The sequence below is a fragment of the Phasianus colchicus genome, chromosome 10 (genome assembly GCF_987193195.1).
Source record: "Phasianus colchicus chromosome 10, bPhaCol1.hap1.1, whole genome shotgun sequence".
In the NCBI taxonomy this organism is placed as follows: domain Eukaryota; kingdom Metazoa; phylum Chordata; class Aves; order Galliformes; family Phasianidae; genus Phasianus; species Phasianus colchicus.
In genome coordinates, this window is record NC_143445.1 from 10843408 (window position 1) to 10862794 (window position 19387).

The 19387-nt window shown below is 35.9% G+C and overlaps 1 protein-coding gene across 12 annotated transcripts in view; it reads right to left on the reverse strand.

Moving 5' to 3' along the window:
* The window catches only part of TRIP12 (thyroid hormone receptor interactor 12), a 67628-nt gene continuing 48241 nt past the window's right edge, over positions 1–19387 (reverse strand). For 10 of the 12 annotated variants that reach the window (XM_031596329.2, XM_090147303.1, XM_031596331.2 and 7 more), the window contains 25 exons: positions 19211–19364; positions 18468–18696; positions 17679–17797; positions 16863–17070; positions 15986–16086; positions 15677–15851; positions 15007–15148; positions 13921–14112; positions 13095–13246; positions 11318–11490; positions 10841–10914; positions 10532–10731; positions 10174–10301; positions 9726–9877; positions 9191–9333; positions 8476–8632; positions 7294–7392; positions 6673–6787; positions 6340–6494; positions 5682–5846; positions 4329–4493; positions 3417–3530; positions 1705–1799; positions 1469–1572; positions 1–538 (listed from right to left, as the gene is read on the reverse strand). In XM_031596329.2, coding sequence (XP_031452189.1) covers positions 342–538; positions 1469–1572; positions 1705–1799; positions 3417–3530; positions 4329–4493; positions 5682–5846; positions 6340–6494; positions 6673–6787; positions 7294–7392; positions 8476–8632; positions 9191–9333; positions 9726–9877; positions 10174–10301; positions 10532–10731; positions 10841–10914; positions 11318–11490; positions 13095–13246; positions 13921–14112; positions 15007–15148; positions 15677–15851; positions 15986–16086; positions 16863–17070; positions 17679–17797; positions 18468–18696; positions 19211–19364 — 3708 coding nt within the window. In that variant the 3' untranslated portion in view covers positions 1–341. The remainder of the gene's footprint in view (positions 539–1468; positions 1573–1704; positions 1800–3416; positions 3531–4328; positions 4494–5681; positions 5847–6339; positions 6495–6672; positions 6788–7293; positions 7393–8475; positions 8633–9190; positions 9334–9725; positions 9878–10173; positions 10302–10531; positions 10732–10840; positions 10915–11317; positions 11491–13094; positions 13247–13920; positions 14113–15006; positions 15149–15676; positions 15852–15985; positions 16087–16862; positions 17071–17678; positions 17798–18467; positions 18697–19210; positions 19365–19387) is intronic. The other 2 variants (XM_031596330.2, XM_031596327.2) reach the window with 1 other exon arrangement.

The window sequence follows — 19387 nt, forward strand, 5'->3', positions numbered from 1 at the left end:
TTAAACTGCACAGCGACATTTATTGTTCCAGCCTGGAAAAACATCCCTTTTTAAATTTCACACAGCAAAGCAAGTTAAAAACTTCACTCGTCAAATAAATGATAATTTAAACAAGAACTTGCTAAAGAAACCTTGTCACAACAACTTTTTAGGGCCTGAACATTTTAAGTCCATAGGGGCCTTTAATGAATATCAACCAAGTGTCTTTGTTTATAATCTGCAAGCCGTTTTTCTACAACAAGAAGGCGTAACACGTTTCCTTGACTCAGGTGATATATTTAGAAAAGAATCATGAGTTTCTCTTTTGCTGTAACAGGCAGACATTGCATTTTTCATTGTGATCAGGAAAGATGGAATGACTGCTGCCCTTCTCTTGCAGCTATCAAGAGTTTTTCACGCATTATCTCAATAGTTGAATAGTCCGGCAATTTGAGATAGTTCACACAAGTCATTACTGAGGGCAAGAAGTCATCTGGATTCTCTGTAGACTCAAATGTCTTCCGTACAATTGTCAGTGGAGGATTCAAACTTCGAAAGCCTATTAACAAGAGAAGAGATTCAGAACGACAGTGACAGAAGCACGGATCTTACAACTGAGTTCTCAGTCTGTGCTTTTAGAAGTGCAGTTCATGGCTTAACAAGGCCATAGAGCAAGCCAAAAATCCTTTCTGTAGATTAGCTTCCCAGCATTAACTGTGGAAGAATTTGTGTGTTAAAAACACTACGTTATTTCTATATGCAGTTTCTAAGATTATCAGAAGTTATGACTGTTGTATCTCATTTTCTCCTGATAAGGTTTTTGTAATTGCAACCCTCAATCCTGTCCATACTGTCTCTCCCCAAAAACTACTTTTTAAATCAACTTTTATTTAACAAATTCTTCCCTTAACTTGAAAAAGCAGAGAATTTAAGTAATGGAGATAGATTGTTTTTACTTGCAAAACATTCAGCCAAAAGGGTAGCAAAAGGTATCTTCTAATGATCCCTAGCAAAGATAGTGAATTCCTCAGGTGTTTTCCCCTCACTGCCTCTTGTCTAAATTCTGAAATTCAGAAGAGGAGTAATTAAAGTTTATCATTATGCTACTGCGGTTTCTTTGCTAGGTAAAAACATTTGTTTCCAGGAAGCAATACATAATTTTGTTGTCATCACAGCTTAAAATATACACCTCTTATTGAACAAATTGTCGAAAGAATTTTTGGTTTTGTTTAAATTAAGTCTGAATTATTCTTGTCCTCTAGGAGGTTATCTGGTAACCATGAGAGAGTTGCTCAAATAAAGTGATGAGATGAATGCCAAATTCATGATATAATTCTACCTGCATCTATCCAGACAATTCAAAGTCTAGAAGCAGCAAACATACAAAGCTGTAAAATAAGCAATTATTTTATTTCCCCTTTACTGAAGTAATCCACTTATTCTAAAACACACCAGTCATTTCCGATTTGTACAGCAAAACAGAACCTACCTCCTACTGGCAGCCTGGGACTACCAGTCACAAACTGAAGAAACAGTCTCTGCTGCTCACTGTCAAAGCTACTGAGAATTTCAAAGAGATACTTCACTGCTCGACTAAAGGGAAAAAAAGACAACTTTTGTTCAGAGTGAAAACAATTGCATATTATATTTCAATATATATTTCAAATACATTTCATAATTTCCATTGCTTAAGTGTATATTTAGATTTAAAAATAGACATATTACCTGTCATGTGTATAACCGTGATCTGGCCTGCAACATTCCATTAAGGTCTTGGCATCCCACGTGTCTGTTTTGCTGCCACATAAGAGTTGCTCCAACTGTAAAGTTTGAAAAAATATTTTTCCCCTTTAGAAATCAATGCAGAGTTAGTAGTGTCTGATCTAACAGCTATTACAGTAGTAAGAAAATATTCTACTTTCTGCAATAGCTTGCTACAAAATGCAATGCTTCAAGCCCAATGACAGCCTCATTTGTTGAATCTGCCTCTGCACCACCACATGAAATGTGGCATACATTTTAGAGCAGACAGCTGCTCTCAATAAGTAGGGGAACTGAAAACTGCCAAACCACCTTAACATTTGACATATTTTGCAAGTTCACTGACATATAGGGAATGGGAAGGACAGAGTATTTACACTCATTTTGTTGTGTTTTTGTTGTTTTGGGTTGGTTTTTTTTTGGTTTATTTTTTGTTTGTTTTTAGAAAACTGCTCTCTTCTCAGAGAGAAAAAGCAGTAATTATTAGGTGTTTCTGTCAGCAAGGTTGTTGGGTTAGTTCTTGATTTATGTTTTTTCGAGGGGTAAGAGCAGTGTTTGTGTTTCGTTGTTGTTTTTCTTTGTTTTACTTCAGCTTATTGCACCTGTTCTTTCTATGCACTTGGGCAGTTGACAGGCGATAGCCAAAACACTGAAAGCTTCTACAGACATCCTTCTGTGTTAAGTTCTTTATGATTACTTGGGAAGGGTTTATAAATAATGAGAAACAGAGCTTAAGATCACCCATGATTGTCCTATTAAAGATGAGATCTTGCAACTCACACTACTCCTGCTGCTTACTTTTCAACTGTATTTGCAAGATAAGCAATGGAACAACATTAACATCTGAAAATTTACAATAACAAAACAGGCATTAAGCTAAAACAATGACAGAACAGAATCCCACATATCACAAGTACTTTGAAAAGGAGAAGCTTGAGTAGGGCACATCTCAAAAAGTTTTTTTTTAGTACCTTTACATTTGCTAGAGAAAAAGAGTAGTATTTCTTCAAAGTAGTACCAAAAAGTTGTAAAGAATCACTCCTAGCTGCAGATCTAAGCTTTAAGAAAACCTCACAATGCAAAGCACCAAGAACAAAGATCTTCCGTGAAGGCTTGGCTGAAAGTTTTAGAGCATGTATTTCTTCCTGAAGTCAAAGGTGTAAGTTGATGAAGATAGGCAAACCCCTGGAAATACAGCCTTCAAATAAACTCCCCAAAGGCAAAGCGCTAAAATATTCTCTTTTCTAGTCCAGACAGCCCTAGTTGTGTGTCTCAATTTAGTCTGCTTAAGAGCATAAAAATTTTACAAGAAAGTTAATGTGATGGGGGTGGGAAAACAAAGGCATCAAGACCAACTATCCTATTCTTTAACTTCACATATGCACCCATAGCCATTAGAAGGTACTGCAATAAAAGGAATTAAAAGTTTCCATAACAATATAGAACAAGTATACATAAACAGAAGCCTTTTTTGAGAAAAGCTAGATATACTCAACTTTCAAGAAAATTGCATTTTTCATAATAAAAACTGAACACAGAAATCTCAAATATTTAAATATGCATTTTTAAAGACCATTCTACTACTTTCCACGAGATGTTTGTATTAAGACATACCCAGTGCATACATATATGGTGATCAGGTTATAAGTGTATTCTTAAAGAATGCTTTTACCAACCTCCTCAGGATAGAAGTACTGAAGATGACTGAGGGGGAAGACTGATTCAAATCCGTCTCTGAAAGAATCAAACTGTCTGGCAACACCTTCATTAAGTGCCCAGAATATAACCAACTGCAAAGGAACAGCAAAAAAAAGTTATTAAAAAGAATGAATGCAGAATGATCACAACTGTACAGAAGACTAAAGCTACAAAAAATAACCCCAGGTAAGTCTAGTCATATAGTCAGTGTAGTTGAAGCAATGTTTGAACATGAATTCATGGGGCTATTCTACAGCATTGCCTCACTTTGCCTTAATTCAGAAGCTTGTACTGCTGTGTGCAGGTGCAGTGCAACATTAGTTGCAGAGAATCTCTTATGCCGCCTGTCACTGTAGATTAGCAGAAGTCATTTGGAGTTCAAACCACCCTCATATCTACAATACTCTAAACATGCAACTCAGGCCAAGTGTAAACAAATCAGCTTTTATTCCTGATAAAAACAAAGCTAATACTTGGAACTCAAAATAGCTGGTTAAACTGACCCTGTTCAACAAAATATTTTCAAGCAAATCTAAATCTCTTTCAAGAGATTAAAACTCCAAATGTCCACAATTCAAATTAGACCATTTACTACAATACTTCTTATCCAAAAAAGCATACTTGTAAATACCCATTATAGAAAAGTCTCATTTATGTAAGCCACAGGATTTTAAAGCAAGGTGTGTTGACTAGAATAAGAAGTTGGACTTTGAGGTCAGTGAGTTTTTGGTTTATATTAACTGGTACAGAATAGAAGCAATCAGAAGACTATTGCTGTTCCCAGTTCATGAGAATGAACTGAAATACATACAGAAATAAACTACTATGAATTAAGTTAAGGAAGAATTAAAATGAAAAACTTTGTAGTCCCAGCTTTGCTTTCTACATACTCTGAGATACTCCTCTAAATTGTGGATGGTGACCGGTGTATCTTTTCCCCCTTTTTTCAGCTCTATATTAGGAAATCCAGGAAGTGTGAAATCCAGCCCTAGATCCTCCACTGAGCAGCCATTCATAGTCAGAGTTTCCAATGCATACTGTAGACTTTCTTTGGTCTAAGAAAAATTCAAAAGTGAAAACCAGTGAGAACAACTTATGTTAACAAAAAGTTATGCCTTCTGAAACAGTTCCAACCAGTATTTCTATAAGAATTTTGCTGTTATAGTACTCCTTGCCTTTTTATTTATCATACATAACAGTAAGCCAAGACAAACCAAATAAACTATCTCAATAAATCTAGCAATTCTGGAATTACTTCAGCTTCTCACATCTTTTATTTAGAAATACTGCTGCAGTAGAATGAGGTTTGTAACATGTTAGAGCTCTTGGCTATGCTTTTTCCTTAAATAGTGAATAGCGTTCATATTTGGCATGCATACTGACATTTTTCAGCTTCTATCCATCACGTTTCTCTAACTTGCTGATAAATTAAAAGCAGTGATCAAGGAGAAAGAGTGAGACAGGGAGATGAAGAGGAACAGAGGCCCACAGGTTTGCAGTAACTTCACTAGTGACAAAACAGATGCATTAGGAATATAAATTAGGTTATTAACACCTAAACCTATTGACATTGGATGCTAGAAAGGAGCATGTGTGCCAAAAATCTTTATCATTCCTCCGTAACTATAAATAGTAACACTTACTATTAAGATAACACTGACAAAAGAAATTGAGATTCCACTGCTTCTGTAAAATAACCTGTAAATTGACTCCATGTGTGAATATACAACAGATCCACATCTTTTTCAGTAAGGAAAAAAATACAGTATTTTTATGAAAGTCTGAAAGACTGATTAAACCAACTAATGAATCCAGGTCTTTCTACGTACAAAAAAATATTTTTTCTCCCCCACTATTAAAGCTGGTTAGCCTTTTCAAAGTGAACCAGAAGTTACCCTACACAAACTTACAGTTTTAGCCATCTCTAACCTGTTAAATAGTAAATTCTATAATAAATTTCTAATGTTAGAAGCTATGAGCCAGAATAGATCAAGCTTGACCTGGCTTTAAATGTTACTGCTTGCTGCATGGGAGTTGGGCCAGATGACCTTCTAAGGCTCTAACTCAAACAATTCTATGATAATTACAAGCCACCGAAACTGTAATATCAAAACTGTTCCTTTAAATAAAAGTTATCACTATTACCAACACTAATAAGCATTATTATACACACACTTATGTCTACTACAACATCCAAATGCATGCAGAGATGTACTCTTCCTTCCTTAGAGTTACTTTCCTACCTGTGTTTTGTCCTGCTCAAGTCTTTTCTTTTGTCTTACAATATCTTCAAGGTGATATATTGATTTGGCTACAACTGGATCAATACTGAACAAGTCATGCGACGTCAAAGAAGTTTCCTGGCGTAACATCCATTTATAAAAAGGAAGTCCAAGAGGAAGATCCACCTGTGAACCAGAACATTCAGTACTGAACTGTTAGACCTTAAAAATGTGATCTCTAATTGTTTTCTCTTGACTACATCTAGATTTTATTTAGTAATTCATAGTTCTCACATACCAAAACAGTGTTTTTACTCAAGATATTTACCACTGAGCAAACAGAACTGACTGCTTAGAGCATATGCATTAGATTGCCCAGCAAGTTAGCAGGCAGTATAATAATGATTCCAAAGTGATCCTGAAATAAGACTGGAAAGACTGCAACAGATAGCATGCATTTGCTCATTCTTTCCTCACTGTCTTACAGTTAATGTAAAGTTCTTCAAAATGCACCACCCCTTTCCCATTAAAAAGCTCGGCTGCATTTCTCCAACTGAACTACTAGAGCTGGAAACAGTTCCTTGCAACTTCAATGCTACATTTTTCTCCCCAGTTAAAAAAATAGAACAACCTATTTCCAATGTAAACCCTTTAGAAGAACATTTTGTTTTAAACTCACCAGTCTAAAATCCATGATTGCCTTGGCCATTAGTTTTCCCAGAAAGCGGAACTTCATTTTAACTTTTGCAATGTGAGCTGGCTTGGCTGTTCTACCAAAAGGAAGTGCAAAAAGGCCTTGGAGATTATGAATATACTTGGTACCTTCTTGGCTTCCTAGTGAGGAAGAGAAGGGGACAGAAAGGAAATAAGTTCAACATATACACAGAGATTCATTCTAGACAAGAAGCTACGATGATTACAGCCTGAAACACATCGTAAAATTAGAAGTATTTGTTCTTATATTGATTGTAAGACTGCAAAGTTAATAATTTAGAGGTAGTAAAACATTTACCTTTTGGATTGGCTAAAGTTACTTCTTCTCCCCTCCAAAGGCCTAAGTCTGCTCTCTGTAGTTCCTGAGATACAAGTGCATAGAACTCTAGTGTAGGGCCCAGGCCTGTGCCAACCTTCAGAAGAGAAAGAATGTAGGGGAAAGAAGGAAAAAGGTGGGGGGAGAAAAGTACGTAAGAGTCCATTAGATCAGTTTGAATATCTAAATTCTTACTTACACTAAGAAATGTAATGCATGATGAGCTATAAGACTGCTGCAAAAAGCCTCTAAAGAGTATAACTATACTAACATTTACAAAACAACTGAAATAGCTTAGAAAGAGTGAATAATAAAAATAATGTAGTATTTACCACCTGATGATCATTAAAAAACGCAGCTTCACCTTGAGTTAGAAAAAAATACATTCTTCACAATAAGACTAATCATGAAATTTAGCACAACACGTCAGAAAGTTTCTTATAGCAACTAAAATCATAACAAAGTGAAGGAGGGATAATTAAGAATTTTGCAGAACAGCAGTGGGAAGGATCAAGAGTTTGGGTTATTCTAGGAAAGTTGTAGCCTTTTTTTATTAATCTTCAATAAAAAGGAATTAAATTAGACTGCATTGACATTACTTACTTCGTTCTCATACTGGATTTCCAACATGGCTCTTGAACTGCCTAGATCCTGCATCACAGATTCTGCCTGTTTCAACAGCTCATCTCTGTTCACAGTGCGCTACACATTAAAGAAGTTTTAAGTAGTGAAATTATGTCTGCAAGCCCCAGTTCCCAAGGCAGTTACAACAGGAAAAAAGTTGGTTACGCAAGCTTTTCCACCCCATTCTAACAGTTCCATAATTCAACAATTCTGAAATAGTTTAATAAAGTGATCATTTCTCCTATATCAAAACTAGTAAGCAATGAAGTGTTCCATTTAAATTAGAGTATATCTTACAGTTATATCTACATAACCTAACTCCTGCTAAGAATCAGGCAGAAGGACTACAAGTTAGTAAAGAAGCGCTATTATACAATGTTACATACCTTAAACTAACACAGTGTTAATAGAAAACAGGTCAGAGATGCTCAAGTCCAACAACTTAAGGAAACACATTTCTATCCTGCCCTCATATATTCCCTAGTAGGGTAAGTGGCAGGCTTAAAAAAAAAACAAAACACCAACCACACACCAAGGGGATTCCTACATGTTGGAAGCTATGGTCTGGTTAAGCGAGATTCTCACTTATTCTCTTCCAAATATTTTCAAAACCACATGGATCTCTGTAGCAGATCTCAGATTAAAATAACATCCTCACACTCAAGGCAGAGAGCCCAAGACTCCCTCAATTTTAAGCAGTGACAGCGTAATTTCAACATGTAACACTGCTCTCCCAGAACATAAAGATGGTGTTTCCGTATATTCAGATAATGTTGTCTCTACATCCTATCGCCAGAAGTATTCTACTTCTATCCAAAGGAAATCAGTTTACAAGCAAATCTACAGAAATCTCTTACCTAACCTAAACCTTGAATTCTTGGTGTATAGTTTCAGAAGTTGTAAAGAATACAGTGCTAAATTAAGCAGAATGTGAAGAAGCAACAAATCACACTCTAGCCCCTTCTGCCATCTAATGGCAGATAACTAGAAGACATCATGCTTTTACTTTGGGACTTTTAAATGAATAAAAATAAGCCGCCTCTTCATCTATGTGTTACCAGAAGTGATGTTTTAAAATAAAAATATAATTGCGAGCAAGTTTAACAGCAACAAAACAAATAAATCACACGTTCCATTTTGAAAAAACACACATATACCTACTTTTTTCCTGTCCAGTCGTGGTGCCACTCTGCTATCCTGAGAATCTGATTGATTGATTTCTGGATTAGTATCCAGTAGTCTTTGCATGGCTCGATCACGATCAAAAGCAGTTACATAAAACAGCATTTGTCGGGTATCAAATGGAAAGAAAAATGGGCTGCAAAGAGCATTGGATTAATTAGCTAGCTTTCAATTACCATTTATGGCTAGAACAAATGCAGTATTCCTTAAACTAACACCTTATTAGATACTAGTAAAAGCAACCTTCCAAATGGTTTTGTGGTGATGCTCATGAGAAAGTCTAGAGATTAAATATTAATATGGAATTTTTTGAAAAATCTAGGAAAAATTTAAACTCTTCTAGAAAAAACAGTAACAAATTCTCAAATGCCACGGCTACGAAAAGAGTGTATAGCTTTCTTTTACTTGTTCAAGCCTGTTTTACAGTTAGTAAATCTAATTCATATAAAAGATCTTAAGAATGTGGCTTGAGCTCCTGTATTGGAGAAGAAAAGTTGCCCAAACTATACATCTGCATTTAGTTCAAGTTATGCAGCACAGGTGTAAAGTGTAAACAGTCATCCAAGTGCCACTACATGACTCGTAAGATCTGTTCCTTTTACTTCAAAAGTATAATACATCCTGTACTTGGGCTGCCCAGTTAAGAGGCCTACTGAATTAAAATTAGAAATACTATATTGTAAATCATTCATACCATGTTTTTCCAAGTTCTGTCAGCCAAGTTGGTATGTTTCCTGTCATAATCACCAGTGGATCTTGAAGCTGTCTGTTTGCTTTTGCTGTCAGTTTACTGTTGATAAATTCTGAAGTTGGAATAATCTCCTTGCATATTGCATTCTGTGATAATTAAAGAACAACATATTTCTAGTTAAAGAAATGCTGGAAAAACAAACAAGTCTTTTTACAGACTTCATGCTTCTTATTATATTATTACAGGAAAAAATGGTTTCACTGTCATTTTGGTCATGCAGGTCATACAGAGCCTAACTCATGAAAGAGACTGAGCAGACGACTACTACACATTTTCTTTTCAGGAATAATGTTACCATTTAATTTAAGGAAGGAAAAAAAAAATGCGTTCAACACACTGCAGAAAAGATAAAGCTGGCCATAAGAAAATATAGCTTTCATCTTACTTTTTTTGTGTGGTTGAGGGTAGGTGGCAAATCTAATGAATTTAAGGACAGTTGCCTATATAAAGTATGATAGATTTTAAGTGCTCTACTCACATCATACAAATAATACCAGTATCGACTGATAGCATGTAAAACTCTCAAAAGAAGAATAACATCTAATGAAGGATCTTCAAATGTTATGTTTTCAGGAGGAGTAGATATGAGGTAAACTTCTAAAGGATTCAATACTGAAGGGCATACACCATCTAGCAGGAAAAGAAAAATTGTTATCAAAACTTAATAGTTAAAAGTGTTCAAAACTTAGAAGAAACTTAAGTAGTTTTAGTCATTTACACAGCATTCACTCAGACAACACACTTCCATTAGACAATTCCAATTACATCTTTTAGTTTTAACGTGCACATTCATACATGCTTACTTTTCTATGTGTTTATTTTAAAACTTTTTATGCTTTAAGAAAAAAAAAAAACAGATGCCCAACACTCTTCCTCCCCATTCTTTCAGCAATTTCACAGAAATATTACCTCAGCAAAATACTCACCATGCCACAATTCATCATGCTTCTTAGAATTCCTAGGCGAGGTTTTTGTGGGAGCAGTTTGAGCTCTTCCTCTTTTGCCACCAACGCAGTCTTTGTTACCATCTTCATCCTCCCGCACAGGTTTGTACCTAAAATGTAATTTAAGTTACTATTAAGATGGTTTTTTTTTTTGTTTTTTTGTTTAACTTACAAGGAAACAGTTGCAGAACTTAGTTGATTAAATTACTGTAAATTTACTTCTGTGACAGCTAAAAGCAGAAAGGTAAGAAACTCGCAAGTAAATGAGTTACATTCAAGTACTATTTATGCATACATCTCTCTCAAACTGAAAAAGTTGTCCTCCCTCTAGCAAACTTACCAAATGGTATGTGTTTTTGTCCAAATCCCAGCTCTTCCTAATGGGTTGCTTTCATCATCAGTCGATTCCCTCTCCTCCTCAGCTTGCAAACTGTACAGCTTAACTGCTTGATACACAGTCATATTATATGGTAGCAAGTGATCCCCAATGTAAAACTGCAATCTGTGTCTCACATTCCCTGAATTTAAGAATTGAGCAGCCTGAACAAAGCAAAACAGAGTACCACACAAGTCAAGAAAACTTGTTGCTAGCTTCTCTTTCAGATTTTCCCCACACCATCCTCTCTCCTTCCCCAATGGGAAAGCTTACCAAAGATTCATCTATTTCTTCATCTGACCCATCATCATCACTATCCTCATCATCTTCTCTAACTCTTCCATAACCTGAGGCAAGAGCAGGAAAAAAGCACTTGTTTTAACAGAAATATCTTTTTGTACTCTTATGCACTCCACTGTCTAAAACAGTTCCAAAATAGGTAGGAGTCACACACTTTAGAACAAATTTCAGTGTCAACATTTTCAAACTCACATTACAGCCAATCTGACAGTCAACTCAATTATTTTTCTGTAATTATTTAGATGGAATTGTTTTCAAGCAGGAAGTTTGCCTCATAAAATGGTAGGTTTATTTTCAGCCTTGCTTTACCCCCCTGTGAATGAGATACATTTACAGTACCTCACACTTTCTTCAACAGAATTCTCACAGGTTTCTATGGACTCAACAGTATTAACAATAGAGACTATCCTAAGAAAAATTACCCCCCCAACCGTATAAAGATATTAATACCTCTAACGACAAGATATCTTTCAATGGCTTGAACCAAAGCCAGAGGATCAATCTTCACAGGTCCACCCTTCCACTGTTTCACATTAGCACAGTCTGGATGTCTTTGCAGCTGGCATTTTAACTGATGTGTATTGAAGAATTTTAAAGCTTGGGATCCTCTGTTAAGAGAAAAACTCAAAATAATTTATGAAAAAAGTTGCCACAAAGAATCTATTAACAATAACTGCATTAAAAAAGGTTTATACATGCATTTAAGAATTCACTTCTCCAGATGATATTTCAGTCCATTACTCTAAAAACGTGCTATTAAGATTTAGATCAACAGATTAAGGGTTTAACAGTATAAGAACTCCAGAATCTAAATTGGCCAGTCTTATTTCCAAAGGAGTCTGCGCGGATTGAGAGACCAGTCTGAGGTCCAATCACGGTATGGCCTACTGAGCATCACTGATGTGTGAAGTTTTTCAGTGGTCAAAGAATTTTAGAGCTGTGTTGACATACAGTACAATAAGGGTAACAGCCAGGGATGGAGAATGCAAGCATTTCACTCTCGTGTGTTTTAATAAGTAGTTAAAGAGAAATTGAAAGCTTCTGTTTTCTTCTGTTTTTCTTACTAATTATAGTTCACAGATTCCATTTCACCATGCAAACTATCAATGCTTATGCTAACTAGTCATATACACAAACATCTCATCTTGGACCGCTTCTATTTCCAGATACTAGCAAAAGACTAACTCAAAGTTTCCAGTGACAGAGACACATTAAGACGAGCCAGTCAATCAGCGCTGTTGCAGTCTGGCTTTCCATGGTTAGCTTTCAAAGAAGCAGAATTTTGAGTTTATGACTGGCAATTTCAACTTCCATAGTTATTCCATTTTTTATGCAAACAGCACATATTGGGAAGCACTGCAAATAGTCTGTGCTTTGTAGTCTTATGAAAGCTTACATCAAGACCCTGAAGTACAAGAAACAATGATGTATACATTCAATGCCATGTTTGCTTTTTAACAAAAAGTACTGAACTTCAGTGTACATCACATTAAAACCTACAGCGTGAGGGTCAGAAAAATCTACTGTAATTGAGATCTTATCACAGTTGTTGATTAAAAACCACCACTATTTTCTACACTCCTTCCCTAGCAGGAAAATGAACGTCTACATAAAATCCAGCTTTTTAATGGCTATTTTGATAATAAATACTTTCAGACTTGCAGTACTGAAATGACTTACTAGCTTCTATACAACAAAAGAAACTATGTTGATTTACTACGGAAAATTACAGAAATCAGAGAAATAGGCCTTCAGTAGTTCAAGTCTTACTAAGAACAGAACTGGATTCTAAATTTAATTTATATTACGAAAGAGGGCACATTTACAGTTATTTTAAATTACGGTGACAGCTAACTGTTACCATTCAACTACTTCTACTACCTCTCAGGAGAACAGAACCTATCTGAATAATCAAGCTGAACACAGTAATGCAAACCCACAGCAGTTTACTGCTTCACTAAAAATATCAGTGTTAGCAAAACAGAAATTATTCCTTCCAGCATTGGTTACAATTGCAAGGAAGATGTGAAATTTTCAATTTAAGAGATTGCTTCCAACCTGAGCCTAACAGGAAGAAGTTTTAAGATGTCAAGTAAAGATGTAGATACAATCTCTTATCTTCAACAAGATCAGAATTCTCCATTACTTCTTGAAACTTTTAGTGTTGAAACAAAATTTGGAAAACAAAAGCTTCCAGCAAAACCGTTACCTGAGCATTAATCCTTACCTGCTCCCTGTTCCATTTCCACTGGGAAAGTCATGCACTTTCACTGGAAACTGCTCCATCTGACTGAGGCAATTGTTCATTTTATGGACTAATGCCAACAAAGGTGCATTTTCTAATGGCTCTAATCTTCCAAGGGGTTCTTCTCCAGGAAGCTAGAATATATTCAAATGTTTTAGTTACACGTTTGAATTAATTCACCTTAAGCAATTTGCACCACAAGTTGTTCACAAGAGGTAAAAATTCAGTGCTCTCACTTCAAGTATCAGTATCAGAACAGCTAGATGACAGTACATGTATACAAAAGACAGTTTCCAAAATGCACTTCTCACTCTTACTACACTAGTTTAAAATTAATAGCCCTGCAGATTTGAAGCATTCATCCTTAACACCGAGCAGGAAGTTTCACTGAAACTGTAGTTACCTACTTTTTCCACATCCACTTTTAATTTCTTACTTTAAAGGCAAGGCAATCTAGTTTCTTGCAGTATTTAGGACTAAAGAGAGCAAAAATGATTGGGATCACTACCCGAATTCTTTCCATATCAACTTAAAGTCAGGAACAACCTTTAAGTTGTTCAAGACTCAGACAGCTGACTATCCTGAAAGCTCCTCCCCTCCCCCAGCTGGATGAAAATGTCTAATTACAAGGTAATCTGAAGAATTCATGACTTAGAAATTTGACAGAGATCCACGTAAAAGTTACAATGTTATACAGCTTTGCTGTAAACAAATAATTCCATATGCACTACCACCATCTTTGAGTCAAGGTCATTGCTGAATTTCTCAGATAAACCACCATAAATGCATAAAACAAAAAAAAACTTACTGGAGAGGAGAAAAATACATGAAGAAATCTTTTCAATCTGATATCCCTGCTTACAGCATCTTTCTCACTTTTAGATGTCAAATAAAGCAGCAGTTGTTTCACAAATCCACTATGCTGGATTTCAAATGAGGAGACGTCAGACTCCGAGACAATGCTACGGATTTCTACAAGGCACTCTGTTCCACCATCAACCTGAAAAATATGAAGACAGTATTTTATTACCCAAATAATAAAGGCTTAAGTAGTACTATTTCTCTTCTACAGCATAGAACAGCCCTAAAAAAGCTAAGAAGGACTTTCTTTTACTAGCACAATACAATTAACATCTGAGCAAGTAAACTAAGGATACTAAGGATAAGCAACTTCTTTATTCAAGGAGGAAGATTATAGGCAACTGTGTTTTCCCTTTTTAAAAGAAATGCAAGATTCCATTTGTCTCAAATTCATGAGCTCCAAACAAAATACAAAGAACTAAAACATACTGATATAGATTTTGAACAGTAACCACGTGTATGTCAAGAAAGTAAAGTTTTATTTAATAATTATTTGAGGTCAAAACACATAACTCAACTGTTCAGCTACTTTAGAAGTTACAGGTTTAGACTATTTCTTAAGTACCACAACTGCATGAGAAGTCAGGCTCAAAATTCTTGAGATAACAGGTTTTGCCTAATCTACATCATTTCTTATATTTGCTTCCAACAAAATACCATTGCCCTCTCCATGCACTCTGTCTAAAGTTTTGATTACGAACTGTGTTCTCCCCAGGTAGAAAAACAATCCTGAACACTCAACTACAGACTTTCTGAATTTGGAAGCAAACACTAGAAGCAAAAAGAACCAGAGCATACCATCATTAAGCTAGTCTTTTATTATAAATAATGTGCCAGAGGTTAGACAGTAATTAAAAAAAAAAAACACAAAAACAAGCCACTTCAAGTTTAGAAACACTTGAAACACTTAAAACACTACCCACATTATCTAAAATAGCCAGCTTTTCTTCCTCGAGAATCACAGCTTCCTCCTAAACACTTTCATCACTTCCACTCCCACTCCACCCCTTCAAACAAGTCTGTCACTTCTAACCTGGAGGTTAAGTTGTTCAGTTGCAGTGCAAAGTCTCTGTAATACATTTAGTGCAGGATTGCTTCCATCCATGTTTTCTGAACTAAAATAACGGTCTACGAATTTATGGGCTTGCTCCTTAATCCAACCCTTAATTTTTTCTCTGTAATGAAACATAAAAACCATTTGACCACATTTGCATATTTCAGCAATATAATTAAACACAGCCAGAGTACTACTTCCCTTATGTTTAGCAGCAAAAAAGTTTCCCTTCTTACTCAATTATGGTAAATACATTCTCTTTGCTGATTACTTCTCGCGCTATTTTTCCAAGTTCTCTGATTGTTTTTATAGCACATTATTACACTCTATTAAGAGGTTATTCTTTTTTCCTCAACTTATTATAGAATCCTTGAATGGTTTGTAAACAACCTTGGAAGATCACCTAGCCCACAGGAAAAAACATCTTCCACTAGAAAAGGTTGCTCAAAGCTCCGTCTAACCCAAATCTGAATACCTTCAGTGATGATCCATCCAGTCTTTTCAGTGATCTGAGAGTTATTTTAGCAACATTTGTTCCCAAGTACTTTTGATGCGCTACCTGCTTATATGACAACTTATCATAAGAAAATGATAAAATTCCAATTTTATCAAATTTAGCTTCATATTACATGCATTTTGACTTGTGTACCTGTTATTGGAAATTGTATCCTTGGAAGCAGCTCTTGCAAGACCACTTACACCTGCTGTTCGTGCTGGTTCAATATTATTACTGTTAGACTGTGTACTTAATCTTCCCCATGTTTTAGGATTTAAACTTGCTAAGAAGGAAGATTTAGGAGATTGAGTAGTTGTAGGACTTTTTGCTGCAAAAAAAAAAAAAGAATTAAAAGGATCTCCTAGAATCAACAGTTTTACTGCAGCTAGCATTAATGCATTAAGTAGCACTGTCAATAAGTTTACTACAAAAGGAGTCCAAGTCATATTAAGAATATTTTACCTTGATTGTCTACTTTGTCATCATCTCTTGGGGGAGAATATTTTGGTCTTCTTGGCCCCCGTTTTGGCAGTCTTTTTCTCTTTAGAACATCACTCAGTCGTCTGTCCAAATTTAGAAACAAAGCTGCATGATTCCATGAGTTCTGTGAGTTCTATGACTCACCACATTCATAAACATAAAGATACAAGAAATCCCAACCCAAAACAAGGAGGGCGCAACAGAAGAACAGACTACAGGAGAGGGAGTCTCAACTCTTAATTTAATGGGAAGGACAAAACAATTACTCCAGATAGAAAGAAAACACTTGACTTGCTGTCACTCTACTACAGGTAACCAAACACAGGAGTACCACTAGATAAAAAACATGAAAATAATGTGGAGCCTTTGTCTAGTTATTCATTTATTCAAATGCACTTCATACAAAAAAAGAAAATACACGAATTCTTGAACAAACAACAAAAGACAATTGACTTGCCTGTCCCCTCAATAATAACTTAAGAATGACTCTTCCCTCCAGTCCCCAACAGAAAGCAACCACTACCATGCAAGTATTCCTTTGAAAGAATCACTGTTCTCAGGAGTTACATGAGACTACAGCTGTTGCTCTTGGCATTCTGCAGTCTCCCACCAAAAAGCATGAATTGTTTCATATCATTACATCATAACTATCAGGTCACTAGTTTTTCTTTGCTTTTTTCTTGAAAAAAAAGTACAAAATGAATTAAAGCTTCCAGATGATATCTTCAACATGGCTTCATTTTACTTTTAAAGGAAAATATCACAGCCAAATATAGCTGATACTGTAGCAGCTCACATCAGTTAAGGTTTTCTCCCCCCAAAAAAAATCACATTTGCTCACAACACATAGTGCACTTACCCCTGTGGGCTTAGATCCAAAGAATCCTCCCGGCTGTGTTGTAAGCTGGGAGAGCCCAAATCTGCAGCTGCATTAGTGGCAGCAGTGGCTGTTCCAGTACTTATCGTTGTAGTGGTACCCAGCGTTCCTGATCCATTAGTGCATACTTTTGGTGGGCTCGTTAGCAAAGCCTCAGATTCTGCTAAGTTTTTCACTTGATGCATCACTCCTTCAAAAAGGAAGAAATCTTTATGCTTTGTATTTTATTTAGGGCTTTGGGGGAGGAGGGTACAGAACATGTAAGTAAAAGGCTTCTGTCTCTTCAAACAACTTCTAGCCTCCATTATGAGGTTTCTGCAACATTTGCGTAAGCATACACACACACACTATGTTTATTTGCAGCAGTTACACACAGTTTTAAAAGCAGATTAATCTTTTCTAGAATAAGTTAATCTACACTTTTTTTAAGTGAGAGTTACAGGCAGGACAACTAAAATTCCTGAGACACTCAGGGAATGCCTGCACAGAATTCATTAGTTTTGTCCAGCAGGACTACCCATGTAATTTCCACTAGGCCTCTTCAGTCTAAATATAAGTTCTAACATCTATTAGCCTGTACAAACTTGTTTCAGATTCTAAAAGCCACATCTGTCTCCCCTTCAGAGTGTTGATCAACTCCTCCCCAGTCATACAATGACACTCTGCACAGATTTGCCTTATTATGCAAGTAAGATATTAACGCTACAATTTGGGAGAGAGGCATTCACAAAACACACAAACACACCCCGAAATACTAACTAGTAAGGAGAGCAGAGGGAGAAAAAAAGCAAGGATTACCTTCTCTTCTGAAGTAAACACTAAAAATGTCAGGTAGCTTTTGCATTAAGATTTCTGCCATCTGCAGGGCTCCAACTACTATCTTAAGGTCTTGACTTGACAGCATGGAGGCAATATGACTACAATAGACAATACAGCAGATAATTTATTAGAATCAGGTTTGTCTTTTTTTTTTTGCTAACAAAGCCATTTCATCTTGTACATATTGTTAGCACTATCCTGGTATACAAGCAAGTTTCATAGCACTTTCGTAAAAGCTATACATTATGGACTTAAACTCTCTCACCTAAGTCACTTTCCTACAAGGCACAGAACAGTTTCCTTCCTTTCAAAGAAATCAGAACTTGGTACAACCTTTTTGTTTTATGATTGCAGCCTTCTGCCTTGACCCCTAACCTACCAGTATATCAAGTGGGGGATGTTTCATACATAGAACATAACTTGCCAGTAGAATGATATAAACCCTGTTACTGTTCACATCCTATTACTTTAAAGTCATCTCAACTTCAGAAAAGCTTGCGGGCATGTTTTAGAACTCAGTGAAACAATATTAGACATAAGTAGCACTGTAAGTAATTCTAATATGAAAAACTTCAGTTAGCACCAACTGCAAAATCTAAGATTAGTAAAGTTCCTGAAGAACTACAGAGCCTCAGACTTAGAAAAATCATACAATTAAAAGAAGAATTAAAAATTACAATTTCTTTGTGAGAAAAGATGAGTCAATAATGATGAGATTTGAGTTGTAAGCGCCCAATAAGTTCAATTCAGAATTTTTCATGAACTCACCTTGACACAGCATGGTTTTTCAGCACATCCTTCAGGAGTTCAGCATCAGCAAAATAAATTATTCTAAGTATTGCTCTAAGGCACTTGTGTCTAACAGCAGGTCCAGCTGAAGAACTGTACACTTCATAAAGAACACCAAACAGTGTTTTGATAAAGGATTTTGCCAATTCTGGGTCTTCTTTCATTAGTTGTGCTCGAGCATCATCCTTCTTCAATTCTGAATGTCCACCTGTGTGTGAGAAGTCATGCAATAAATCACTGCATAGTTCTCTCCATCTTTACTCTGATGAGTTAGTTGTCTGCTGTTTTTTGGGAGAGGTTGTTTTTTTGTTTTTAAAAAAGTGAATTAGTTGACAAATTCAGTTGATTTTATTTTAACAACCAGAAGTAAAACTGATGGCCAAGAACATAGCTATAAATCCATCCAACAATTTTTTAATTCAATTTTTTTAATTTATTTCTGAACTCTAGTAGAAAGCCCCCAGTCTTCATCAAAAACAGCTGTACAAAACTTTCAGAAGACTCCACCCATGAACCACCCCTCTCCAAATTTAATACATTCTCAGTCCCCTGAAAAAGTCTGTATGAATACTTTTGATTTTTGTTGCAAGCTTGTCTTCAGTTTATTCAGAAGAATGATGCTTCATAGAAACAAGAAAACTATTAGCCAAGTAGACTACCATGGCATTTAGCATAAAATAGCCATAACTAGAAATGTCAGATGTATCAGAAGCTATACTCACTAGTGTTTGTATTGGCTAAAGGGTTTGGTTTCCGCTGAATGGCACGTGCTGTTCCAGTATCCTCATTTATTTGCTGCATAGAGTTAAAATCAATAGTATAGACACGTCCAAGTGTCGACAGACTTATCTCATCCTCACCAACCTGATGAGCTGCCTAAAAACAAAGAGGTTAAAGTT